Raw genomic sequence first — 27,950 nt, 5'->3', positions numbered from 1 at the left:
ATCTGAAAAGGGAGGTAGGAGAAGAAATCTCTACGACCGATAACAGAGAACCTATGAAATAGATCCCGTAGAAGGAGACCATGGTATTCAAATAGGCAATACTCTCTTCACATCCCTCTGACATTCACTGCACTCAGAGGAAAACCTGGCTCCAGCCTGCTGCGAAGCGCATATCAACGAAGAATCTACCACCTCCACGGGAGGCAAAGTTTGTAAAACTGAATTGTGGGTGTTGTGAGGGGTGTATTTATAGGCATTTTAAGGTTTGGGAAACTTTGCCCCTCCTGGTAGGAATGTATATCCCATACGTCACTAGCTCATGGATTCTTGCTAATTACATGAAAGAAAACAAAATTTATGCTTACCTGATAAATTTCTTTCTCTTGTGGTGTATCCAGTCCACGGGTTCATCCATTACTTGTGGGGATATTCTCCTTCCCAACAGGAAGTTGCAAGAGGACACCCACAGCAGAGCTGTCTATATAGCTCCTCCCCTAACCCCCACCTCCAGTCATTTGACCGAAGACAAGTAAGAAAAAGGAGAAACTATAGGGTGCAGTGGTGACTGTAGTTTTAAAAATAAAAACACCTGCCTTAAAGTGACAGGGCGGGCCGTGGACTGGATACACCACAAGAGAAAGAAATTTATCAGGTAAGCATAAATTTTCTTTTCTCTTGTAAGGTGTATAGTCCACGGGTTCATCCATTACTTGTGGGATACCAATACCAAAGCTTTAGGACACTGATGAAGGAAGGTACAAGGCAGGAACTTAAACGGAAGGCACCACTGCCTGTAAGACCTTTCTCCCAAAAATAGCCTCCGAGGAAACAAAAGTATCAAATTTGTAGAAATTAGAAAAAGTATGAAGCGAAGACTAAGTCGCCGCCTTACAAATCTGTTCAACAGAGGCCTCATGTTTAAAAGCCCATGTGGAAGTTACCGCTCTAGTAGAATGAGCTGTAATTCTTTCAGGAGGCTGCTGGCCAGCAGTCTCATAAGCTAAACGGATTATGCTTCTCAGCCAAAAAGAAAGAGAAGTTGCCGAAGCCTTTTGGCCTCTTCTCTTTCCAGAATAGACAACAAACAATGCAGATGTTTGACGAAAATCCTTAGTAGCTTGCAAATAAAACTTTAAAGCACGAACCACGTCAAGATTGTGTAACAGACATTCCTTCTTTGAAGAAGGATTAGGACACAGTGACGGAACAATTTCCTGATTGATATTCTTATTAGATACCACCTTAGGAAGAAACCCAGGTTTGGTACGCAAAACTGCCACTGACAGCATGGAAGATCAGATAAGGGGAATCACACTGTAAGGCAGATAACTCTGAAACTCTTCGAGCCGAAGAGATAGCTACTAGGAACAGAACTTTCCAAGATAAAAGCTTGATATCTATGGAATGCAAAGGTTCAAACGGAACCCCTTGAAGAACTTTAAGAACTAAATTTAAACTCCATGGCGGAGCAACAGGCTTAAACACAGGTCTGATTCTAACCAAAGCCTGACAAAACACCTTAACGTCTGGAACAACAGCCAGACGCTTGTGCAAAATAGACAGAGCCGAAATCTGTCCCTTTAAGGAACTAGCCAATAATCCCTTTTCCAATCCTTCTTGGAGAAAAGATAATATCCTAGGAATCCTGACCTTACTCCACGAGTAACCCATGGATTCACACCAATGAAGATATTTACACCATATCTTATGATAGATTTTCCTGGTGACAGGCTTTCGAGCCTGAATCAAGGTATCAATGACAGTCTCGGAGAAACCACGTTTTGATAAAATCAAGCGTTCAATCTCCAAGCAGTCAGACGCAGAGAAATTAGATTTGGATGTTTGAATGGACCTTGGAGTAGAAGGTCCTGCCTCAGCGGCAGAGTCCATGGTGGAAAGGATGACATGTCCACCAGATCTGCATACCAAGTCCTGCGTGGCCATGCAGGTGCTATCAAAATCACCGAAGCTCTCTCCTGCTTGATCTTGGCAATCAGACGAGCGAGGAGAGGAAATGGTGGAAACACATAAACCAGGCTGAAGGACCAGGGCACTGCTAGAGCATCTATCAGCGTTGCCTGGGGATCCCTTGACCTGGACCCTTAACGAGGAAGCTTGGCGTTCTGACGAGACGCCATCAGATCCAGTTCTGGTTTGCCCCATAGTTGAATCAGCTGGGCAAATACCTCCGGATGGAGCTCCCACTCCCCCGGATGAAAAGTCTGCCGACTTAAAAAGTCCACCTCCCAGTTCTCTACTCCTGGGATATGGATAGCTGAGAGATGGCAAGAGTGAACCTCTGCCCAAAGAATTATCTTGGAAACCTCCATCATTGCCAGGGGACTCCTTGTTCCCCCCTGATGGTTGATATAGGCTACAGTCGTGATGTTGTCTGACTGAAATCTGATGAATCTGACCGCAGCTAGTTGAGGCCAAGCCTGAAGAGCATTGAATATCGCTCTTAGCTCCAGAATGTTTATCGGAAGGAGGGCCTCCTCCTGAGTCCACAAACCCTGAGCCTTCAGGGAATTCCAGACTGCGCCCCAGCCCAGAAGGCTGGCATCTGTCGTCACTATAGTCCACTCTGGCCTGCGGAAACTCATTCCCCTGGACAGATGGACCCGAGATAACCACCAGAGAAGAGAATCCCTGGTCTCTTGATCCAGATTTAACAGAGGAGACAAATCTGTGTAGTCCCCATCCCACTGATTGAGCATGCAAAGTTGCAGTGGTCTGAGATGTAGGTGGGCAAACGGAACTATGTCCATTGCCTCTACCATCAGGTCGATCATTTCCATACACAGAGCCACTGACAGCCGAGAAGTGGAATGAAGAGCACGACAAGAAGTTAGAAGCTTTGATATCCTGACCTCTGTCAGAAAAATTTTCATTTCTACTGAATCAGAGTTCCTAGGAAGGAAACTCTTGTTAGAGTGAACTCTTTTCTCTGTTCACCTTCCACCTGTGAGACCTCAGAAAGGCCAGAACAATGTCCGTATGGGACTTGGCGATTTGAAAAGTCGATGCCTGGATCAGGATGTCGTCTAGGTAAGGAGCCACCGCTATGCCCCGCGGCCTTAGAACCGCCAGTAGAGACCCTAGAACCATCGTAAAGATTCTTGGCGCCGTGGGTAATCCGAAGGGAAGAGCCACAAACTGGTAATGCCTGTCTAGGAAGGCGAACCTGAGGAACTGATGATGATCTCTGTGAATCGGAATGTGGAGATAAGCATCCTTTAAGTCCACAGTAGTCATATATTGACCCTCCTGGATCATAGGGAGGATGGTTCGGATTGTCTCCATCTTGAAAGATGGGACCCTGAGAAATTTGTTTAGGATCTTGAGATCCAATATTGGTCTGAACCTTCCCTCTTTTTTGGGAACTATAAACAGGTTTGAATAGAAACCCTGCCCCCGTTCCTCCCTTGGAACTGGGTGGATCATTCCCATAACCAGTAGGTCTTGAACGCAACGTAAGAAAGCCTCTCTCTTTACCTGGTTTGCAGATAGTTGTGAGAGGTGAAATCTCCCCTTTGGAGATGAACCTTTGAATTCCAGAAGATATCCCTGGGAAACAATCTCTAGTGCCCAGGGATCCTGGACGTCTCTTGCCCAAGCCTGAACGAAGAGAGAAAGTCTGCCCCCCACTAGATCCGGTCCCGGATCGGGGGCTACTCCTTCATGCTGTCTTAGAGGCAGCAGCAGGTTTTTTTGGCCTGCTTCCCCTTGTTCCAAGCCTGGTTCGGTCTCCAGACTGGTTTGGACTGGGCAAAATTTCCCTCTTGTTTTGCATTAGAGGAAGCTGAAGCTGCGCCACTCTTGAAGTTTCGAAAGGAACGAAAATTACAATACCTCTGAGAGGGTAGCATTCATAACTGCCACCATGTCCAGTAAGGTAAAAGAATTAGACGCGCTAGATGTACTTGGCGTCACTTGAGCGGGAGTTATAGGTTCTGACACATGGGGAGAGCTAGATGGCATAATCTCCCTTTTTTCAGTCAGAGAATCCTCTGGAGATAGATCTTTAAGCGCCATAATATGGTCTTTATAGTTTATAGAAATGTCAGTACATTTGGTACACATTCTAAGAGGGGGTTCCACAATGGCTTCCAAACATATTGAACAAGGAGTTTCCTCTATGTCAGACATGTTTAACAAACTAGTAATGAGACAAGCAAGCTTGGAAAACACTTTAATAAATGTGAAACAGCAATTAAACAAAAACGTTACTGTGCCTTTAAGGTTTGCAGGTAAGAGGCTTGTCCGGCATTTGGTATTGCTTTTTCGGGTGGGCCCCTCGGGACCTTTGCATTAAGACAGCTTGTGCCGGTGTTGTCTGCTGAATGGCCCAGTTATATTCTAGTATGCGGTTCCTTGTTTTTACGCTCCACATATTAGGTTCTCCCTGAGCTATTATAGGCATTTCTGACAGCTCTGCGTTCATCCCCACTACCGATGGCCGGTTCTTTTGCGGCCGTGATTGCAGCTCTTTGCTGTGAGAGCTTTTGTATGTATTGGAGGGTGGTTGATTAATCATTGAGCTGTGCGGCACCCTAGGCCTGGGTTTGTAGTTAGCACCAGTATGCTCGTTGCAGGGTTTTTACCACTAGTGGGTCTATCGTGTGTGCTGCGGTCTCTTCCTCCAAGTTTAGACACTTCAGCAAATAATCATACGGAGCTCTCTCAATTAACCTGTGCATGAGGCTATCAAATTTTGTAAAGAAATCTTCAAGTTGCGACAGGCAGCTCTCTTCCGCCATGCTTGTCAAGTGTCGCTGAATAAAGTTTTCTATTCCTCGTTGCAAGAAAATTAATGCTGCTTGGTAGTGGAGAACAGTAGATTAGCTTGAGGACTTCTTAGTGAGGTTTTGAAGAGATTCAGTAAGTCAGTATTCCTGACGGCACTGATGACCCGGATCTTTCCGGGGGGGAGGTGGATACCTAGTAGTAGGCCGCCGCCTTAGGCCTTAATGTTCCAATCTGAGGTCCCAATATCTTACAACAGCCGGGAAAATAACAAATGGGGTCACAATTAGCAGGACTGCGACTCCCTTATAAAATGAATGCTTAATATTGCTGCTGAGAGTTAATAATCGGCGGATTATCAAAGATTTCTCTGGAGCACTCAGAATATGCGTCCTATCCAGTACGCTGCATGGACATGCCCCCATATTCATTATATTTTAACTAGAGTACAGGTGAAATAATAAGCTTACCCATTAGCTGATTATTTCACCTATGCTCTAGTTAAGATAAATGAATATCTAGCCTGTTAAAGGTCCAGACGACTAGAGATTCGAAACACTGCTCTAATAAAACAGTAGTTTGCTTTGCTAAAGTGGAAATAACCTTGTCTACTTTGGGAATACTTCCCCATAGTTCCACATTTGCAGTAGTGACAAGGAACACCTTCTTTAACTTAATGGAAGGTACAAAAGGAAATGTTCTGTTTGCTTCATTCCTTAGAAATGAGCTCAGAAATTGCTTCTGGAACATGGAAAACATTTGCGGATGTAGATTGAAGCTTAAAAAAGGGATCTGGTTGTTTAACTGACTCTTCCTCAGGCAGTTGTTGCTCTTGAACACCAAGAGTAAGTAAAACCTCATGTAATAAAAAGTGCTAATGTTCCATTCTAAAAAAAAAAAAAAAAGATGTACTCTCTGATTCCTGATCCAATAAAGGATCCTAACAGATGGTATCTCACTTCAGAATAATCCATATCCGATTTATTAGGTTGCTCTTATGAGAGACACTAGAGGGACTCAAGGCCTCAGTAAAATTACCCTCTGTAGGCATACGTTTTCATTTAACTGGGTAGGCATAGAAGCCAAAACCTCAGAAATTGTAGAGAGTAGATATTCTTTAAATCAGGGAGAGAAATCGAACTGACGTCCCAGACTTATTGAAGGACAGTGCCCTTGAAGGGGAATTACATGTGGAACCGGTTTAGAATTAGTAATGTGATCCATACAAGCATTGCAGAGTTACGCTGAAGCGCATACCAAAACAAATTTGCAAAGCACACACTTATTAGACACACTTATTAGACAAGTGGTCTGAGGATCTCCACTCTAAAAGGTCAGTGTGTAAGGAAATAGGGGTGAACGTTCCAGTTTGCTCCATTGACAAAAAGTAAAAGGTTCAGCAAGAGTAAAAAAAATAAAAAAATTTAACACAGACAATGGACAAAAGGAAGGTAGTTTGTGAAATGAACACCTTGTAAAAACCCAGTCTTGGAAATAAGCACCTTGTAAAAACCCTGATTTAAAAACAATACAAAAACAGGAAAAACACAGTGAATATTTTAATGTTAAAAGTGAAACGGCTGAGGGCACGTAGCGAATGCAGACTAAGGAGAAAAAAAACGAATGTGTTGTCATATTTACCAGAATGCAGCTTGTCTCATTTTAGTGAATTGGAGTTTACTCCCACATGATGGCCTGTGGGCTCTCACCACCTTATGCGATTAAACAATAATTCAATTAAGTACATTATAATTTAATCCTTGAGCTCCATGGATGTGGACAAATCACAATAAATTTTAGAAATCCATAAAAAATGTTTATCTGATATTCATTAAAAAAAGAGACAATAACATAAAGTATGCTTACCTGATCATTTCCTTTTCTTCCGTTGGAAAGAGTCCACAGCTGAATTCATTACTTTTGGGAAAATAAGAACCTGGCCACCAGGAGGAGGCAAAGACAACCCAGCCAAAGGCTTAAATACTCCTCCCACTTCCCTCATCCCCCAGTCATTCTGCCGAGGAACAAGGAACAGTAGATGAAATTATCAGGGTGAAAAAATGTGCCAGAAGAATAAAAAGACGCCCCACGTAGAAAAAGGGTGGGGACATGTGGACTCTTTCCAATGGAAGAAAAGTAAATTATCAGGTAAGCATAATTTAAGTTTTTCTTCCTAATTGGAAAGAGTCCACAGCTGCATTCATTACTTTTGGGAAAACAATACCCAAGCTAAAGAGGACACTGAATGCCAAAATGGGAGGGTACAATAGGCAGCCCATTCTGAGGGCACCAAGCCAGAAACCACTACCTAACAAAAACCCCGCTTCGTCCGAAGCCGAGAAAACTTTGAAAAGGAAAGGCCCCAAGGGCACTGACCCGCAGATAGTCCAGAAGTCTTGATAGAGACCGCAAAATCGGACTCAACTCAGTCCTCCAGGAGACACAGTCCCACACCAATCACCCCTCACTAATGCGGGGAACACCAGCCTAAACCCCCCAAGGGATAAGACAAGGAAGAATCAAAGGGGAACCGAAAGGTCACCACAAAATCCATAAAAGGAAAACCCCCATAGCGAGTCCAGCTCACAAAGACCCAAATGGGCCCTGACAGACAAGGGGAGACTTTGCCAAGACAAAGCAGAAACCAGAGGTTTAGGATCGGGCCTCGAAACAGAGAAATCTCTCTCCCAGCATTGTGCAAAAGCACCGAAAGACAACTGAAGATGGAGTCCTCACATCATCAGAACTAAGAATACTACAGTATTCAGAAAAACCCTGAGTCAAGAACATGCATCCATCATTAGGATGACAAAGAAGAATACTTGCTGAGAAGTAAACAGCGGCCAGCAAGAGAACAGATTGCAAAAGGAGAACTCTCAGACAGAGGGCACACTCTAGGCAATCGAAGCCACACAAAAGGAGAACCTTGCAGAACAGAGAAAAGTAAATTCAAATTCAAATGAGGAGAAATTGGTCTAACAACAGGACATTATCAGCAGGGCTTGAACAAAAGCTTGAACATCTTTTAACAGCCAACTTTTTGTGAAACATAACAGTTTAATTCAATATTTGACATTCTAGAGAACTGTCCGATAGGCCCTTATCTATTCCATCCTGAAGGAACTAAAGTATTCTGGGAATTTTAAAGGATTTCAAAGAAAAGAAAAAACTCTAAAGAAGAACACCAAAGAAAGACAGCTTTCCAGATATGAAAAATTATTGGCTAAACTGGCTTACTTTGCATGAAGCAAAGTATAGATATCCGAGTCAGAGAAACCACTGATCTTGAGGTTTAAGCATTTAACCTTGAGGTTTAAGCGTTTGTCAAATCTAGCAAACTGAGATCTGGGTGAAACAGAGGTCCTTCCTTAGGGGTAGGGGCCATGTAGGAAAATAAGACATCTGAATTAGGTCTGCATACCAAGTTCTGCAGGCCCACGCCAAAGCTATGAGAATAACTGAATCCTGTTTGATTTGTGCAATGTCTCTTGAAAAAAGAACAAATTGGGAAAACAGGAACGTTAAATGGAATATTCAAAGGCAAACTAAGGCATCTATCATAGAGCGTTGGAGTCTCTATATCTGGCACAATATGCTTGAAGCTCTTATTCAGCATGTACATCATTAGATCTATACATGGTAGAACCCAATTTAGAATAAGCTGGTCGAATATGTCTTGATGAAGAACCCATTCTCCTGACTGAACAGATTAACGTAGTCTGGTTCCCAATTGTTCACTCCTTGAATATGAAATTGATAGATAACAGCTTTCCTTCCCTATTCATAACCGAGAGAGAGACATTTATTGCATGATGAGGGAGATGTGAGTCACACCTTGATAGTTGATTTAAGCAACCACTGTAAAGATGTCTGATCAGAAATGAAGATGGACTTGACTGAGAATGGACCATGGCTTGAAGAGCTCTAAGAGACACTGTTCCAGAATGTTGAGTGGGAACTTTTCCTCCAGGGGGAACAAAACTCTGCGCATTCCTCAAGACCTCCAGATTGTGCACCGGCCCAGGCGAGTGCCGATGTGAGCACTGAAAACAAAGAAAGGAAAGCAAAAAAAGGATGTATAAATGCTATAGAGAAAGTAAAACAGAATTTATGTTTACCTGATAAATTTCTTTCTCCTACGGTGTATCCGGTCCACAGCTTCATCCTTACTTGTGGGATATTCTCAATCCCTACAGGAAGTGGCAAAGAGAGCACACAGCAGAGCTGTCCATATAGCTCCCCTCAGACTCCGCCCCCCCCAGTCATTCGACCGATGGTTAGGAGAAAAAGGAGAACCATAGGGTGCAGTGGTGACTGTAGTTTACAAAAAATAAATTTAAACCTGACCAAAATGCCAGGGCGGGCCGTGGACCGGATACACCGTAGGAGAAAGAAATTTATCAGGTAAACATAAATTCTGTTTTCTCCTACATTGGTGTATCCGGTCCACGGCTTCATCCTTACTTGTGGGAACCAATACCAAAGCTTTAGGACACGGATGAAGGGAGGGAACAAGTCAGGTAACCTAAACGGAAGGCACCACTGCTTGCAAAACCTTTCTTCCAAAAATAGCCTCCGAAGAAGCAAAAGTTTCGAATTTGTAAAATTTGGCAAACGTATGCATTGAAGACCAAGTCGCTGCCTTACAAATCTGTTCAACAGAAGCCTCATTCTTGAAAGCCCATGTGGAAGCCACAGCTCTAGTAGAGTGAGCTGTAATTCGTTCAGGAGGCTGCCTTCCAGCAGTCTCATAAGCCAACCGGATGATGCTTTTCAGCCACATCAAGATTGTGTAACAGACGTTCCTTGTTAGAAACTGGATTAGGACACAGAGAAGGAACAACTATTTCCTGGTTGATATTCTTATTGGAAACCACTTTTGGAAGAAAACCAGGTTTGGTACGTAAAACGACCTTATCTGTATGAAACACCAGATAGGGTGAATTACACTGCAAAGCAGACAATTTCAGAAACTCCTCTAGCAGAAGAAATAGCTACTAAAAACAAAACTTTCCAAGATAGTAACTTAATAGCTATGGAATGTAGAGGTTCAAACGGAACCCCTTGAAGAACTGAAAGAACTACATTTAGACTCCATGGAGGAGCCACAGGTCTGTAGACAGGCTTGATTCTGACTAAAGCCTGTACAAACGCCTGAATATCTGGCATGGCTGCCAGACGCTTGTGTAACAAAACAGACAGAGAAGATATCTGTCCCTTTAAAGAACTAGCTGACAGACCTTTCTCCAATCCTTCTTGGAGAAAAGATAGTATCCTTGGAATCCTAATCTTACTCCATGAGTAACCCTTGGATTCGCACCAGCAAAGATATTTCCGCCATATCTTATGGTAAATTTTCCTGGTGACAGGCTTTCTAGCCTGGATCAGATTATCTATAACTGATTCCGAAAACCCACGCTTAGCTAGAAATAAGCGTTCAATCTCCAAGCAGTCAGTTGCAAAGAAACTAGGTTTGGATGTTCGAATGGACCTTGAATTAGAAGGTCCTGCCTCAAAGGCAGCTTCCATGGTGGAACCGATGACATATTCACCAGGTCTGCATACCAAGTCCTGCGTGGCCACGCAGGAGCTATCAGAATTACCAAAGCCTTTAAATAATAAAAGACATAAGCTAGATTGAATGACCAAGGCGCTACTAAGGCATCTACCAATGTCGCCTTGGTATCCCTGGACCTGGACCCGTAACGTGTAACTTTGGAGTTCTGACGTGACGCCATCAGATCCAGATCTGGAATGCCCCATAGCTGGGTCAGCTGAGCAAAAACCTCCGGGTGGAGTTCCCACTCCCCCGGATGGAAAGTCTGACGACTCAGATAATCTGCTTCCCAGTTGTCCACTCCTGGGATGTGAATTGCTGATAGATGCAGGAGTGATCCTCTGCCCATTTGATGATCTTGGATACCTCCCTCATCGCCAGGGAACTCTTTGTTCCCCCCTACAGTCGTCATGTTGTCCGACTGAAATCTGATGAATTTGGCCTCCGCTAGTTGAGGCCATGCCTGGAGCGCATTGAATATCGCTCTCAATTCCAAAATGTTTATCGGGAGAAGAGATTCTTCCCAAGACCATAGACCCTGAGCCTTCAGGGACTTCCAGACCGCGCCCCAGCCTAAGAGGCTGGCGTCGGTAATGACAATGATCCACTCCGGTCTTCGGAAACTCATTCCCTGAGACAAGTGATCCTGAGACAACCACCAGAGGAGTGAGTCTCTGGTTTGCTGGTCCATCTGAATCTGGGGAGACAAATCTGCATAATCCCCATTCCATTGTTTGAGCATGCACAGTTGCAATGGTCTTAAATGAATTCGAGCAAAAGGAACCACGTACATTGCCGCAACCGTTAGTCCTATTACCTCCATGCACTGAGCTATGGAGGGTTGAGGAATGGATTGAAGAACTCGACAAGTGTTCAAAAGTTTTAATTTCCTGACCTCTGTCAGAAAGATTTTCCTTTCTACCGAGTCTATTATTGTTCCCAGGAAGGGAACCCTTGTGAACGGGGACAGAGAACTTTTTTCTATGTTCACTTTCCACCCGTGAGACCTTAGAAAGGCTAGAACAATGTCCGTATGAGCCCTTGCTTTGTGAAAGGACGACGCCTGTATTAAAATGTCGTCTAGGAAAGGTGTTACTGCAATGCCCCTTGGCCTTAGCACCTTTGTGAAAATTCTGGGAGCAGTGGCCAATCCGAAGGGAAGAGCCACGAACTGGTAATGCTTGTCCAGAAAGGCAAACCTCAGAAACTGATGGTGATCTTTGTGGATAGGAATATGCAGGTACGCATCCTTTAAGTCCACGGTAGTCATATATTGACCCTCCTGGATCATTGGTAAAATTGTCCGAATGGTTTCCATTTTAAATGATGGAACTCTGAGGAATTTGTTTAGGATCTTGAATCCAAAATTGGCCTGAAAGTTCCTTCCTTTTTGGGAACTACAAACAGGTTTGAGTAAAATCCCAGTCCTTGTTCTGCTGTTGGAACTGGGTTTATCACTCCCATTTTTAAAAGGTCTTCTACGCAATGTAAGAATGCCTGTCTCTTTATCTGGTCTAAAGATAAGCAAGACATGTGGAACCTTCCCCTTGGAGGAAGGTCCTTGAATTCTAGAAGATACCCCTGAGAGACAATTTCTAGTGCCCAGGGGTCCGGAACATCTCTTGCCCAGGCCTGAGCAAAGAGAGAAAGTCTGCCCCCTACTAGATCCGGTCCCGGATCGGGGGCTACCCCTTCATGCGGTCTTGGTAGCAGCAGCAGGCTTTTTGGCCTGTTTACCCTTGTTCCAGCCTTGCAATGGTTTCCATGCTGGTTTGAGCTGGGGTGCGTTACCCTCTTGCCTAGTGGCTGTAGAGGTAGAAGCCGGTCCGTTCCTGAAATTGCGAAAGGAACGAAAATTAGACTTATTTTTAGCTTTGAAAGGTTTATCCTGTGGGAGGTCATAGCCCTTTCCCCAGTGATATCTGAAATAATTTCTTTCAACTCTGGCACGAATAGGGTCTTACCCTTGAAAGGAATATTAAGCAATTTTGTTTTGGACGACCCATCCGCCGACCACGATTTTAGCCAAAGCACCCTACGCGCCACTATTGCGAAACCAGAATTTTACGCCGCTAATTTAGCTAACTGAAAAGCGGCATCTGTAATGAAAGAATTAGCCAACTTCAGGGCGTGAATTCTATCCATGATTTCATCATAAGAAGTCTCCTTCTGGAGCGAGTTTTCTAATTCCTCAAACCAAAAAGCAGCTGCAGTGGTTACAGGAATAATGCAAGAAATTGGTTGAAGAAGAAAACCTTGTTGAACAAAACTTTTTTTAAGTAAACCTTCTAATTTTTTTATCCATAGGATCTTTGAAAGCGCAACTGTCTTCTATTGGTATAGTTGTGTGCTTAGCTAGCGTTGAAACTGCCCACTCTACCTTAGGGACCGTCTGCCACGCGTCCCTTCTGGGGTCAACAATGGGGAACATTTTCTTAAATATAGGAGGGGGAACAAAAGGTACACCTGGCTTCTCCCACTCCTTATTCACTATATCCGCCACCCTATTAGGTATAGGAAACGCATCAGTGTGTACTGGGACCTCTAAGAATTTATCCATTTTACACAATTTTTCTGGGACCACCAAAGGGTCACAATCATCAAGAGTAGCTAGGACCTCCTTAAGTAGAGCGCGGAGGTGTTCAAGCTTAAATTTAAATGCTATGGTATCAGGCTCTGCCTGCTGAGAAACTTTTCCTGTGTCAGAAATTTCTCCCTCAGACAGGCCCTCCCTCACCGTCAAGTCAGATTGATGTGAGGGTACTACAGATAAATTATCCTCTGCGTCTGCTTGCTCATTTTCTGTATTTAAAACTGAGCAATCACGCTTCCTAGGAAAAGCTGGCAGTTTGGATAAAAATGCTACGAGAGAATTATCCATTACTGCTGCTAACTGTTGCATAGTAATAGCAATTGGCACGCTAGATGAACTGGGCATCGCTTGCGCGGGCATAGCTGGTGTTGACACAGAAGGAGAGGATAGTGAGCTATCCTCACTACCTTCAGCTAAAGAATCATCTTGGGCTATATCTTTAAGCGTGATTGTACGGTCCTTAAGCTGTTTGGACGTTATGGCACACTTCACACATAAATTTAATGGGGGAACCACCTTGGCCTTTGAACATAAGGAACATAGGTTATCTGAAGGGTCAGACATGTATGACAGACTTAAACAGATCTTCAATGCAATAAAAATTATTTTTGACAAAAACGTTACTGTGTCTTTAAATAATAAAAGTGCACACTTTATTACTAAAACATCAAGAAACCATCAAGTAAACATCCGATTTTAATGAACTTTTCACCACAGTGTCTTAATGCTTTGAAATGATTGCACACAAATTTTCAGACCAATTAACCCCTTAATGCCCAAACCGGAGCTAATAACAGCAATTAACCTGTTAAAAACACTACATTACTATGCCACAGAGCCTTTACCTTCTTTAGGGATTATTTTAGTAGGAAATAAGCCTCCCTGGAGCCTTTTCTGATGCCTCTGGACTCCCCACGTGAAGCTGCATGAACTGCCTAAGCAAAACAACTGTGCAATTGAGGCCTGAAAATGAGGCCTCCTCCCTCTTCATTCCAGAGTGGAGGGGCCTTTCTGACTAGAATAGGTGTCCAAATAAGTGCCAGGCGCAAAATAAAACCCCTAAAGTGTTTTAAAGTCTGAAAAAACACCTTATTTATAGTGAAAACATGCTAAAAAGCAATCGATTTAGCCCACAATAGTGTCAACCAGCATAGAGCCCTTAATATAAGCCATCATTTTATACAGAGTCTAAGAAAAATGGCTTACCTATCCCAGAGGGGATTGCTGACAGTCTTCTAGCATTACTTGGTCTTGTTAGAAAAATGACTGATCATACCTGAAGCAGTTAAGCCTGCAAACTGTTCCCCCCAACTGATGTTCTCTGGTTTCAACAGTCCTGCGTGGGAAACAGCAATTGATTTTAGTTACTGGTGCTAAAATCATACTCCTCTCAGCAGAAATCTTCCTCACTTTCTGCTGCAGAGTAAATAGTACAAGCCGGCACTATTTTAAAATAACAAACTCTTGATAGAAGAATAAAAAACTACAACTAAACACCACATACTCTTTACCACCCCCGTGGAGATGCTACTAGTTAGAGCGGCAAAGAGAATGACTGGGGGGGCGGAGCCTGAGGGGAGCTATATGGACAGCTCTGCTGTGTGCTCTCTCTAATATATGAACCCGTGGACTGGATACACCTTTACAAGAGAAAACAAAATTTATGCTTACCTGATAAATTTATTTCTCTTGTGGGGTATCCAGTCCATGGCCCGCCCTGTCATTTTAAGGCAGGTGTTTTTTATTTTTAAACTACAGTCACCACTGCACCCTATAGTTTCTCCTTTTTTCTTGCTTGTCTTCGGTCGAATGACAGCTCTGCTGTGGGTGTCCTCTTGCAACTTCCTGTAGGGATTGAGAATATCCCACAAGTAAGGATGAAGCCGTAGACCGGATACACCAATGTAGGAGAAATAAAGTACCTTTAAGATAACCATAGGGAAAATAGGAACCTGGTAAGACACTGTAAAAGCTGCCCGATTCATTAGGGCTTACCTTTCACATTTACTAGGTAGACTCATGAATCTTAAGTGAAACAAAGAGTATAGCAACTTATCACACCTGCACCTGAGAATGTCAGTCGTGATTCCTGGTTTGCAGCCTCTGCTTTGTTCTTGAAGCACAGGAGGGCTAAGGAAAAACTTGAATCAGATACTTTATATACAATAAAAATGTTAAAACACACATACACATATAAAACACACATACACATAAGAAAACTGTAAATATGAAAACCGGATCTGGTACTGGTAATACAAGACTAAATAATACAATACAAAAAGTGTCTGCTTAATGACTATGTTTGCAGATTTGGTTCATAGATGCATGCCCCATTGCACTTATCTGAATTTGAATATTGACTGATATGTTAAAGTACAATAGGGTTACATTAATATTATATGGATGGGATGAAACACAGATATACTGCCCAAAGGAATCATTTATATATACAACCTATAGGTTTTTTTTACATTAACTCTGAATGACTGAGAGGACTTGCTGTCAATTTAAGAACATATGGACAAACCATTGTTTTGAGTAAATTACTGTATCTGAAAAATAAATTTATTGCATAGTAATCAAAGGGTATTTAAATGTTAGTAACAGTAAGTAGTGAGATCCCCATATTTAAGACTACACTTTTTACTCAGCTGCAGCTGTATATAATTGGAGTATAATCACAGGGAAAACACGGGGTAGCCTCTAAGAACTAATACTTAAAGTGTCAGTAAACCTTAAAAATAATGTTATATAATTCTGCACATAGTGCAGAATTATATAACATTATATTAGCCAAACTTTCTAAAACATAATGTACCATTTTAATTTTAAAAAAAACCCTGCAGTTTTACAGACCCGTTCTCTGTACTCTGCTGAGCGGGTCTGTTATATTTACTCAGCGCATCGGGCAAGCTGTATAGTCGCAGCCCGGCCCGACTGTGCCATAAGACTAAGTGCAGCTCACTCCTGCACTTAGTACCTGTAAGAAGATTACTATTGGATAGCTCTTGGGCTGTGTAGTGCCTGAGTCACTTACCTGGACTGAAACAACCTTCCACTGTGTCTTACCAGCATGCTGAGGCCCATCTCTCTCACAGGATGCTGATCCAGTAGAGAGCCTAACCAGTGCAAGTAACAATACTGCAGAGGATACAGCGTATATACCTATAATCCCTCAAGGTAAAACTAGGGACGGGTCCCTGCAACGCCTGGGAGCAGTTATGGCTCTTAGATTGCCCATTAGGGTTATGCAAAGTGCATAGCAGAGGTAATCCTCACCCCTGTTTCACTCAGTCTTCTTAAATCTTCTTGGAGTGAAGTTACCTTGGGGTACTGTCATGTCTGAGCCAAAAATCATATGAAATAATAATAAAACTCTTGATAGTAAAGCAACTCTGAAATTTTCAACCTCTCTCCTCAGAGGCCAAGAACAAATTGAAGAGGGAAAGGAGGTGGGAATGGCTAAAGCTCTGTGGGGGTTCTTGACCTCCTCCTGATAGGCTGGAATATATACCACGTTATGAAACTATGGACTCATCAGCTAAGAAGGAAATACTTCTTGTTTAGACAAAAGCTTAAAAATGTATCTCCTTCCCTTTTTTTGTCATGGAATTAGTCCAAATGTTCTCTTCCGTTTGTGCTAATTTCTCCAGTGGACATCCCTACATATCCTTGTCTTTATGATGTTAAAAAATGTTATTAGCAAGATTTCAGCTCTCCATACAAGCTGATTTGTCACTTCTATTGTTACAGCATTATATAAAGATTATGACAAAATATTCCACAGCAGGGAACTGATTTAGATGTACAGTTTTAAATGTAAACAAAAGCATGGTACACGTATTTAAATCATAAAGTCTACAGGCGTATCTTCCCAGACATACACATATAAACACATAAATACTAATGTATACATATTGGACACTTAACAGTATATTGTAAAGTTAACTTTTAAATGCACTGGGGAACCAAAACATGTGTGTGACTCCCTTTATTGCGATATTCTCTTTATTGTGGCGGTCTGGAAAGCCCATACTATCTCCAAGGTATGCCTGGTAATGGGGACATAAATTAACAAATTAATCTAAAATGTGTGTGCAAATATGATGTAGATGTGTCTTATGGAATGCTTATATTAGACAATAATAAATTAAAAAATTGCAGCATTGAAACAGAAATTGTGCTATTGGGATAATAAAAGATTGTTCTCACCTTTTTAATAATGAAGGCTTCTTTTTGGTTTGAGATAAAGAATTGCAAAACAATGATGTCAGTTTTACATGTTTCTCAGTGTGTCTTCCTTTTGGCTCTTCTGCATCTGTTTTTTTCAACTCATCCTTTAAAGGCTGCTGCTCTTTTTTTTGTGCATCACCAGAGCATTTCTTATCTGACTTTTTTTTCTTTGTCCGCTTTACTTTGCCAATAAAAAAGTTATTATCACTCTCGCTGCTACTATCTTCAAAACCAGATGAATGTTTATAAAACCTTTCTTCTGTACTATCATCAAAATATTCCTTCTCTTCATTGTCCGATGCCTCAATATCACTAGAATCCTTCTTACCATCATGTACCAAAGAAGCATTCTCTTTAGGTACCCTTTCCTCCTCATCGATCTTTATTTCTGTACCATCTTCTGCACCATTCTCTTCAGAAACCTTTTCCTTTTCATCAACCTTCATTTCTGTTACATCTTCTGCACCAATCTCCTTGGGTACCTTTTCCTCTTCATCAACCTTAATTTCTGTAACATCTTCTGCACCACTCTCCTTGGGTACCTTTTCCTCTTCATCAACCTTCATTTCTGTAACATCTGCTGAAGGGACTATCTGTAAATGCTGTTCGATACATAAACCTTTCTTTTTGTTACTTTGATTTTCAGATGGGGCATCAGATTCTTTAAGTGTATTGGGATCAAGATTTATTAAGTTGTCTTTTTCCAGTTTGCTTTGTTCTTTTTTTCTTTTTTCAACACGTGTTTCTTTTTCTTTCTCTAATTTGTTCTGATCCTTTCTATCAGTAGCCAGAGCTTTTGCAGGTTCAGACTGTGGACAAGTTTGTTCAGTTTTATTCTCTTTTACTGTTAATTTCTCCTCTTGTGAAATATTTCTACGTGCATCCTTAAATGCTTTCACTGCCTCTGGCATGGAGGAATAAAAAAATTGTTACTGATTTATATTAATATTTATATATAATAAAAAAACAACAACACAGACAACAAACGCTTAGGTGTTACTGTTACCTCATATTTAGGGTGTCATAATCACAAACAATATGGTACACAAATGATAAGATATGTTTGTAAGCAATCAAATTTTAGTGATATTCAAATAATTTGTACATAATGAATGTATACATAGCATATTTCACTAATCAAGTACTGCACTGCAAAAATATAAATTATGCTTACCTGATAATTACATTTCCATCTGTGGGAGGAGAGTCCACTGCTTCATTCATTAATTGTGGAAAATAAGAACCAGAAGGAGGCAAGTACACCCCAGCCAATATACCTCCCCCACTCCCCTCATCCCCCAATCATTCTGCCAAGGGAACAAGGAACAGTAGGAGAAATATCAGGGTATAAATGGTGCCACAAGAATAATATTAAAATTTAGGTCCGCACACCGGAGCAAACGGGCGGGAGCAGTGAACTCTCCTTCCACAGATGGAAATTAAATTACCAGGTAAGCATAATTTATGTTTTTCATCTTAATTGGAGGAGAGTCCACTACTTCATTCATTACTTGTGGGAACAAATAACCAAGCTCTAGAGGACACTGAATGAAAACAAACGGGAGGGTAAAAGGAGGCGGACCCTATACTGAGGGCACCACAGCCTGCAGAACCTTTCTCCCAAAAACAGCTTCCGCCGAAGCAAAAACATCAAATTTGTAAAACTTTGTAAAAGTATGCAAGGAGGACCAAGTAGCCGCCTTACAAATCTGCTCCACAGAGGCCTCGTTATTTAAGGCCCAAGAAGAGGCCACAGTTCTAGTTGAGTGAGCCGTAATCTTCTGAGGAGGCTTATGTCCCGCTGTCTGATAGGCCAAACGGATAATGCTCCTCAACCAAAAGGACAGAGAAGTGGAAGAGGCTCTCTGCCCCCTACGCTTCCCTGAATAAACCACAAATAAAGATGGTCTGTCTAAACTCTTTCATGGCCTGAAGATAAAATTTCAAGGCTCGAACCACATCCAAGTTATGCAGTAACCTTTCCTTAGACGAAGAAGGGTTAGGACATAAAGAAGGAACAACTATCTCTTGATTGATGTTACGATCTGACCCCACCTTGGGAAGAAATCCCAACCCAGTGCGAAGCACAGCCTTATCAGCGTGAAAAAACAGGTAAAGGGGCTCAGATTGCAAGGCCGCCAACTCAGAGATTCAGCGAGTCAAAGCAATAGCCAGAAGAAATAGAACCTTCTAGGAAAGAATTTAAATGTCAAGCGCATGCATAGGCTCAAACGGAGCCCATTGCAACACCTTAGGAACCAAATTTAGACTCCAAGGAGGAGCCGAATTTCTAAAGACAGGCCTGATCCTAGAAAGAATAGGAATAGTACTGGCGCTAAAAGCTTAGGTTAGTGATTTAGACATAAACAAGACTATTCTCAAATGTATCAAGTAAAAAATAATAATTTAATTTAATAATGGTAAATTTCTAAATAGGAAAATTGATACAGTTAGTGATTAAAAGAATTATAAATATACAGTTCAGGTTATGTAGTGGATATAAGTATACCCTGAGAGAGAAGCTCCTATTATAAAATATTGAACACCTAAACTCTAAAGATGAGCTCGTTAGAAGCAGATTACAAAAGAGGACAGTGTGTATTACAATAGGAAGTGGAGACTTGATCAATATATAAGTGGGATGATTAATAAAGCGAACACTAAGTTATAAGTGCCCTAATAATTAGACGATAAACATACAATAAAAAACACACATATTATATATTACATAATTCACATCCAATACATTTTAAATAATTCACATACAATAAACTATAAATAAAATTAATCAATCTGGACGTCCAGTAGGAAACTAAACAGGCTAATCTAAAAGAGGCTGATCTAAAATAGCTCTAGTTAAAAATAAACAAATGTATGTAGCACTTAAATTGCTATAACAATTATACTGTTAAAAAACGAGGGGTCTTAAAAGATCTATAGAGTCTCTAGATTTTGTCCGATACAGCTAATTGCTGTGGTAAGTAATCTTGTACATAGACGGAAAGAAAATCAAGAATAGCTCTCAAATGCAGATGCTTATGCTCCGAGAGTATTGGATCAATCTGAGGTCACATATGAGAGTGGTGCCTTATAATCAGTATTTGCCGATTCACAGATTCTATAAGTGAAGTTTGGGGATCCGTTGAAACAATCTGGTTCCTTTTGTTGTATATCGGCTGTTGAAGCGTGTTGTCCAGTAGTCGTTTCAGCCCACGTGTTGTGGCTGACGTAGTAGCTCACGTTACCAGCTGATGTCAGTATCTGTCAAGTTGTCTTTTTTCTCTTCGCTTTAGGTGCAGTAAAGCTAGTTCTCATATTCAGCGTCCATTCAGGTGGAGTTCCTTCTTCTCCTGCAAATTTGCCCACGTAATGTGTCTGAATGTGACGGCTATCGTATTGCCGATATCAGCACCTGTCAGACAAGTTTCTTTCCTCCGCTTAGGAGGACTAAATGTTAAGTATCAAGCTTTTTCAATAGTGACGTCCTATTTGGTACTGCAGTGACTATTAGTTTGGGGTGGATAGGTTTAACACTTTCAACACGTTTCTCCCCTCACTTTTTTCAAGAAGTGTTTCCTGTTCATGTAGGGCCTCTTATATACCCCTTCCTTTTACTATTTTATTGGCCAATCATTTTATGGGTGTGTTTAAGTTCTAGTCTGTTTAAGGTGGTATATACCATTTGTCCACAGTGATATTTGTAATCCATGAAAAAAAAATAATAATAAAGCAATCTACATTGATATAAATAGATACATAAATATATAACTCCATATGAAGTAATTTAAGCCACATTTGTAAAGATCACTAATACTTCTGTTAGAGGTGTATGTCTTAAAATTGTAATAAACTATGCATCATTCATACATAAAGGGAGTTATATTAAGTTTGGAGTTTAGACCAAGGGGGTGTAGGGTCTTCATACTATATATTAATTCAGCCTCTTTTTTAAGTAACTTAGTATCAAAATTTCCCCCTCTCCATTCCCCAAAATGATAAATCCTTTAATCTATTCTTGTTAATTTCTCTAAAATGTTTGTATAAATGTGTGTCCATATTGCCTTTTTCAATTATACATAGGTGTTCTCTTATTCTCTCCCTTAGTGTCCTTGAGGTCTCTCCTAAATATTGTTTTTTTACAACGGCACTGTATCAAATAGATGATCCCTTTATCAGTACATCTAATTGTATGTTGTATATGGAATGTTTCTCCTGTTTGGGTTGATGTATATTGTTTAATTTTGTTACTATAATTACAAGACCTACAGAAGTGACATGGAAAAAAACCTTTTACTATATTCCCCAATAGATCTTGTTCTTTTGGATGTGACTTGGTTCTAAATTCACTAGTATATTCTTCAAATTTTTTGATTTTCTGTAAATGAACTTAGGGTTTATAGAGATTTTGTCTCCTATAATAGGGTCTTCCCTAATAAAATGCCAGTGTTTCCTAACAATTTTTTCTATTCTTTTGTACTCTCCATTATAATTTGTAATAAATGGTACTGATATTTCTTGTGTCTCATTTATTCCTAGGTCTATTTTGTCTTTATATTTGAGCAAGTGTTGTCTTTCTATTTGTTTAATTTCTTCATAGTTATCTTTAATCATTTTCTCTTCATATCCTTTATCCCCAAATGTTTTACTTAAAATTCGAGCCTGTTCTTCATAATCTATTAAATTTGAACAATTTGTTCTTATTCTCAAGAATTGTGCTCAGGGAATATTATTTTCCCATCTAGAAAGATGACAGCTCTCCGCATGAATAAAATTATTGGAATCGACTTTTAAAGAAAAGGAAATTTATGCTTACCTGATAAATGTATTTCTTTTACGATATGACGAGTCCACGGATTTCATCCCTACTTGTGGGATATCGCCTCCTGGTCAGCAGGAGGAGGCAAAGAGCCTCCCTTCCCTCTCACTCCAGTCATTCGACCGAAGTTAGGAAGAGAAAGGAAAAGCCAAGGTGTAGAGGTGACTGAAGTTTAATAAAAGAAAAAAACTGTCTTAAAAATTGACAGGGCGGGCCGTGGACTAGTCATATCGTAAAATAAATAAATTTATCAGGTAAGCATAAATTTCCTTTTCTTTTAAAAGATATGACGAGTCCACGGATTTCATCCTTACTTGTGGGATACAATACCAAAGCTATAGCACACGGATGCAAGGGAGGGACAAGACAGGAATCTAAACGGAAGGCACTACTGCTTGAAGAACCTTTCTCCCAAAAACCGCCTCAGACGAGGCAAAGGTATCAAATTTGGAAAATTTGGAAAAAGTGTGAAGAGACGACCAAGTTGCAGCCTTGCAAATCTGTTCAACAGAAGCATCATTTTTAAATGCCCATGAGGAAGCCATAGAATGAGCCATAATTCTTTCAGGAGGCTGATGTCCAGCAGTCTCATATGCCAAACGGATTATACTCTTCAGCCAGAGAGAAAGAGAGGTAGCCGTAGCTTTCTGACCCCTACGTTTCCCAGAAAAGACAACAAATAACGAAGATGATTGACGAAATTCTTTTGTCGCCTGCAAGTAAAACTTCAGAGCACGGACCATGCCTAAGTTATGTAACAAACGTTCCTTCTTAGAAGAAGGATTAGGGCACAATGAAGGAACAATAATTTACTGATTAATATTTTTGTTGGAAACAACCTTAGGAAGAAAACCAAGTTTGGTACACAAGACTACCTTATCGGAATGAAAAATAAGGTAAGGGGAATCACATTGTAATGCTGAAAGCTCAGAAACTCTGCGAGCAGAAGAAATAGCAACCAAAATCAAAACCTTCCAGGATAACAACTTAATATCTATGGAATGCATAGGTTCAAACGGAACCCCTTGAAGCACTTTAAGAACCAAGTTCAAACTCCAAGGAGGAGCAATAGGTCTAAACACAGGCCTGATCCTAATCAGAGCCTGACAAAAAGATTGAAAATCCGGTATATCTTCCAGACATTTGTGTAGCAAAATAGATAAAGCAGAAATCTGTCACTTTAAGGAACTTGCTGATAACCCTTTCTCCAATCCTTCTTGGAGAAAAGATAAAATCCTAGATATAATCTTACTCCATGAGTAGCCCTTGGATTCACACCAATAAAGATATTTATGCCATATCCTATGGAAAATCTTTCTAGTAACAGGCTTACGTGCCTGGATCAAGGTATCAATGACCGAATCAGAGAACCCTCGCTTAGATAAAATCAAGCGTTCAATCTCCAAGCAGTCAGCTGCAGAGAAACTAGATTCGGATGATAGAAGGGTCCCTGAATGAGAAGGTCCTGCCTCAATGGAAGCTTCCACGGCCGCAGAGAGGACATGTCCACCAGATTGGCATACCAAGTCCTGCAAGGCCACGCAGGAGCGATGAGAATCATCGAAGCCCTCTCCTGTTTGATCCGGGCAATAACCCAGGGAAGAAGAGCAAATGGTGGAAACACATAAGCTAGGTTGAACGACCAAGGCACTGTCAAGCATCTATAAGTTCGGCCTGAGGATCCCTGGACTTGGATCCGTATCTCGGGAGCTTGGCATTCTAACGAGATGCAATAAGATCCAGCTCCGGTCTTCCCCACCTGAGAATCAGGGTGGCAAAGACCTCCGGATTGAGTTCCCATTCCCCCGGATGAAACGTCTGTCTGCTCAAAAAATCTGCTTCCCAGTTGTCCACTCCTGGGATGTAGATTGCTGACAGATAACAAGAGTGAGCCTCCGCCCACCGAATTATCTTGGATACTTCTGTCATTGTTAAGGAACTCCTTGTTCTTCCCTGATAATTGATGTAAGCCACAGTCGTGATGTTGTCTGACAGAAATCGGATGAATTTTGCTGAAGCCAACTGAGGCCAAGCCTGAAGCCAACTGAGGCCAAGCCTGAAGCGCATTGAATATTGCTCTCAAATCCAGAATATTGATCGGAAGTAGAGACTCTGACCGAGTCCACACACCCTGAGCCTTCAGGGAATTCCAGACTGCGCCCCATCCTAGTAGACTGGTGTCCGTAGTCACTATCACCCATGAGGGTCTATGGAAGCACGTACCTTGGGACAGATGATCTGGTGACAACCACCAAAGAAGAGAGTCCCTTGTCTCCTGATCCAGATCTATTTGAGGAGACAAATTTGCATAATCTCCATTCCACTGTCTGAGCATGCTCAGTTGTAGAGGTCTGAGATGAAAACGAGCAAACGGAATGATGTCCATTGCCGCCACCATCAATCCAATTACCTCCATGCACTGAACCACTGATGGCCGAGGATTGGACTGAAGGGATCGGCATGTATTCAGAATCTTTAACTTTCTTTCCTCCGTCAAGAATATTTTCATGGATATAGAATCCATTAGAGTTCCCAGGAAAGGAACCCTTGTCTGTGGAATTAGTGAACTCTTTTTTAGGTTCACCTTCCACCCGTGAGTCCTTAGAAAGGAAAGAACAATGTCGGTATGAGACTTTATCAGTTGATAAGGCGACGCCTGGATCAGAATATCGCCCAGATAAGGTGCCACTGCAATGCCCCGCGGCCTGAGAACCGCCAGCAGAGACCCTAGAACCTTTGTGAAGATCCTTGGTGCCGTGGCCAACCCGAAAGGAAGGGCCACAAACTGAAAATGTTTGTTCAGAAAGGCAAACCTCAGGAACTGGTGATGATCTCTGTGGATAGGAATATGAAGATATGCATCCTTTAAGTCCACGGTAGTCATATATTGACCCTCCTGGATCAATGGAAGAATTGTCTGAATAGTCTCCATCTTGAAGGATGGAACTCTGAGAAACTTGTTTAGACTCTTGAGATCTAAAATGGGTCGGAACGTTCCCTCTTTTTTGGGAACCACAAAAAGGTTTGAGTAAAGCCCCTGTTCCTGTATTGGAATGGGACAAATTACTCCCATAGTAGAGAGGTCTTTTACACAACGTAAGAACGCCTCTCTTTTTATCTGGTCTACAGACAATCGTGAAAGAAGAAACCTTCCCCTTCGGAAGGAATTTTTGAACTCCAACTGATACCCTTGAGACACGATTTCTAGTGTCCAGGGATCCTGAACGTCTCTTATCCAAGCCTGGACAAAGAGAGAAAGTCTGCCCCCTACTAGATCCGGTCCCGGATCGGGGGCCGCCCCTTCATACTGTCTTGGGAGCAGCAGTAGGCTTCTTGGGTTGTTTAACCTTGTTCCAAGCCTGGTTGGGTCTCCAGGTGGACTTGGCTTAAGGATAATTCCCTTCCTGTTTAGCGGAAGAGGAAGGGGGGATTCCCTTGAAATTACAAAAAAACTAAAATTACTCTGTCGTCCCTTCTGCTTAGATGTCTTATCTTGAGGGAGTAGGTGACCCTTTCCTCCCGTAATGTCAGAAATAATCTCTTTCAAATCAGGCCCGAATAGGTTCTTTCCCTTGATAGGGATAGCTAATAGCTTAGACTTTGAGGACACGTCCGCAAACCAAGATTTTAACCATAAAGCTCTACAAGCCAAGATGGAAAATCCTGAATTCTTAGCCGCGTGATCTGAAATGCGGCATCCGTGATAAAAGAATTAGCTAGTTTAAGGGCCTTAATTCTGTCCTGAATCTCTTCCAAAGAGGTCTCAGTCCTGAGAGACTCCTCTAGGGCATCAAACCAAAAGGCAGCTGCAGTCGTTACTGTTACAATGCAGGCCGTTGGTTGCAATAGAAACCCTTGATGAACATATAGTTTCTTGAGAAGACCGTCCAACTACTTATCCATGGGATCTTTGAAAGCACAACTGTCCTCAATAGGGATAGTCATACGCTTAGCCAAGGTAGAGATAGCTCCCTCCACCTTAGGGACCGTCTGCCGAGAGTCTTGTATGGTATCAGCTATAGTGTACATCTTTTTAAAAATAGGAGAAGAGGAGAACGGTATACCCGGTCAATCCCATTCCCTGGCAATAATTTCCGAAATTCTCTTAGGAACCGCAAAAACGTCAGAATAAGAAGGGACTTCGAGATATCTGTCCATCTTACTCAATTTCTCTGGCAGGACTACAATAGAATCACAGTTGTCCAGAGTTACCAGTACCTCTCGTAATAACATACAGAGGTGTTCGATCTTAAATCTGAAGGACATTAGATCCAAATCTGTCTGGGGTAAAGCACTTCCTGAATCAGACAGCTCCCCCTCAGACAAGGCCTCCACACCCCCCACTTCAGAACCCTGGGAGGGTACATTGGAGATTGTCATCAAAGCATCAGAAGTCACAGGGATCATATGGGTCTCTTTCCTACTACGCTTGCCCTGCAGCACTGGCAACTTAGATAAAACGTCTGTAAGAGTAGATGACATAACTGCAGTCATATCCTGTAGAGTAAATGAGGTAGAAGCCGTCGAAGAACACAGTGTCGTCTGAGCGGGTGTTAAAGGCTGTGACGCTTGGGGAGAAAGTTGCGACCTACCCTGAAGCTCATCAGGTTGAGAGCCCTCCTTAGACATATTTTTATTAAAGAAAATCTGCTCTTTACACTGTACGGCCCTCTCTGTACACGACGGACATGCTTAAAGAAAAAAGATGTGCACTATTTCTTTAACATAACTGCTTACTTGAAATCACATAAACATAAAATATTAGCAAGCAATGTTCTTTAGCAAGTGATGTTCCTTACCACTGTAACCTCAGAAAAAAATCAGTAAACTATCAGACACCTCAGCCTACCTGCCTCCACTGACCAAGATTGTCTTCCCTTAACCAACGTGCTTGTGCAAGAGCAGAACAAGCGTACTTAGGAGCCGTAATGGCAGCCGGAACACGATCCCCCGGATGTCTCTCTCAGCAACAATAGCGATAAATTGCGCCAATATAAAGCCCCGCCCTTCGTGGGCGTCAGAACCCGGGAAAAACAAGCAACACACCCATACAGGCCAAAATCCCGGAGTCTATTAGTGTCAGCTCCGGAACTCTCGCAGCATCAGCCTCTCTCTTAGTGAACTCTTTTCTTCCAGCCCATTAAAAGAGAATTGCCCGAGTATACAACACATGATAATATAACATCCCAGCGCTTCTAGGTTACATTAGTCATGCTAGAGTGTCTGGATAATATAAGCTCTATGACGGTTCCCATTCTTTTCTTATACTAATGAGGACCGGCATAATAGCGACAGGAAGCCTTGCCCCTGACAGAAAAATAAAAGCACAGTCAGTTCTGAGCTATGTACTTTTTCAGTGCAAAGCCCCAGAAAAAAAAGACTGCACTTACCTTCATGCTGAGGAACAGCATGAGAAAATTCACAGTATCAAGAGGTCCACTTTTCCTCCTGAGGTCCTGTGAAGATAAAAGGGCCTTAGTTAAAACGTCTCTAAGACCATCACAGAATAGCAGCATGAGTATGGGAGGTGCAGAGGGGCTAACCCCCCCCCCCCCAGTTCTCATATCCATAAGGTTATAAACCCAGAGGCTGCTCTGTAGTAAAATAGTACACTTTGGCATCATTTAAAAATAAAAAAAACTCTTGATTGAAGAATCTAAACTAACACCTCACTTTACCTCTTCCCATCACTAACACAGGCAAAGAGAATGACTGGAGTGGGAGGGAAGGGAGGAGCTATATATACAGCTCTGCTGTGGTGCTCTTTGCCTCATCCTGCTGACCAGGAGGCGATATCCCACAAGGATTAAATCCGTGGACTCGTCATATCTTTTAAAAGAAAATATTTTTGTAATGAATTTTTCAGTTTCGAGTTCTATATCTAGGTCTAGGAACGAGATATTTTCTTTATTTAATTCATATGTAAACTGTAGGCCCCTATCATTTGTATTCATAGCTGTAAAGAAATCTATAAGGGTTCTATCGTCCCCTTTCCAGATAATAAG

General features: G+C 41.7%; 1 protein-coding gene across 2 annotated transcripts in view; it reads right to left on the bottom strand.

Annotated features, from left to right (window-relative positions):
- Positions 1–27,950, bottom strand: part of SRFBP1 (serum response factor binding protein 1) — a 307,243-nt gene that overhangs the window by 26,049 nt on the left and 253,244 nt on the right. The window contains exons 6-7 of one of the 2 annotated variants that reach the window (XM_053701596.1): positions 17,109–18,033; positions 14,958–15,026 (exon numbers count right to left, since the gene is read on the bottom strand). In XM_053701596.1, the coding sequence (XP_053557571.1) occupies positions 14,958–15,026; positions 17,109–18,033 (994 nt within the window). The remainder of the gene's footprint in view (positions 1–14,957; positions 15,027–17,108; positions 18,034–27,950) is intronic. The other variant, XM_053701598.1, reaches the window with a different exon arrangement.

The sequence above is a fragment of the Bombina bombina genome, chromosome 2 (assembly GCF_027579735.1).
Source record: "Bombina bombina isolate aBomBom1 chromosome 2, aBomBom1.pri, whole genome shotgun sequence".
NCBI lineage: Eukaryota > Metazoa > Chordata > Amphibia > Anura > Bombinatoridae > Bombina > Bombina bombina.
Note: the sequence above shows the minus strand (reverse complement) of the source record. Positions and strands in the feature narration are given on the sequence as shown.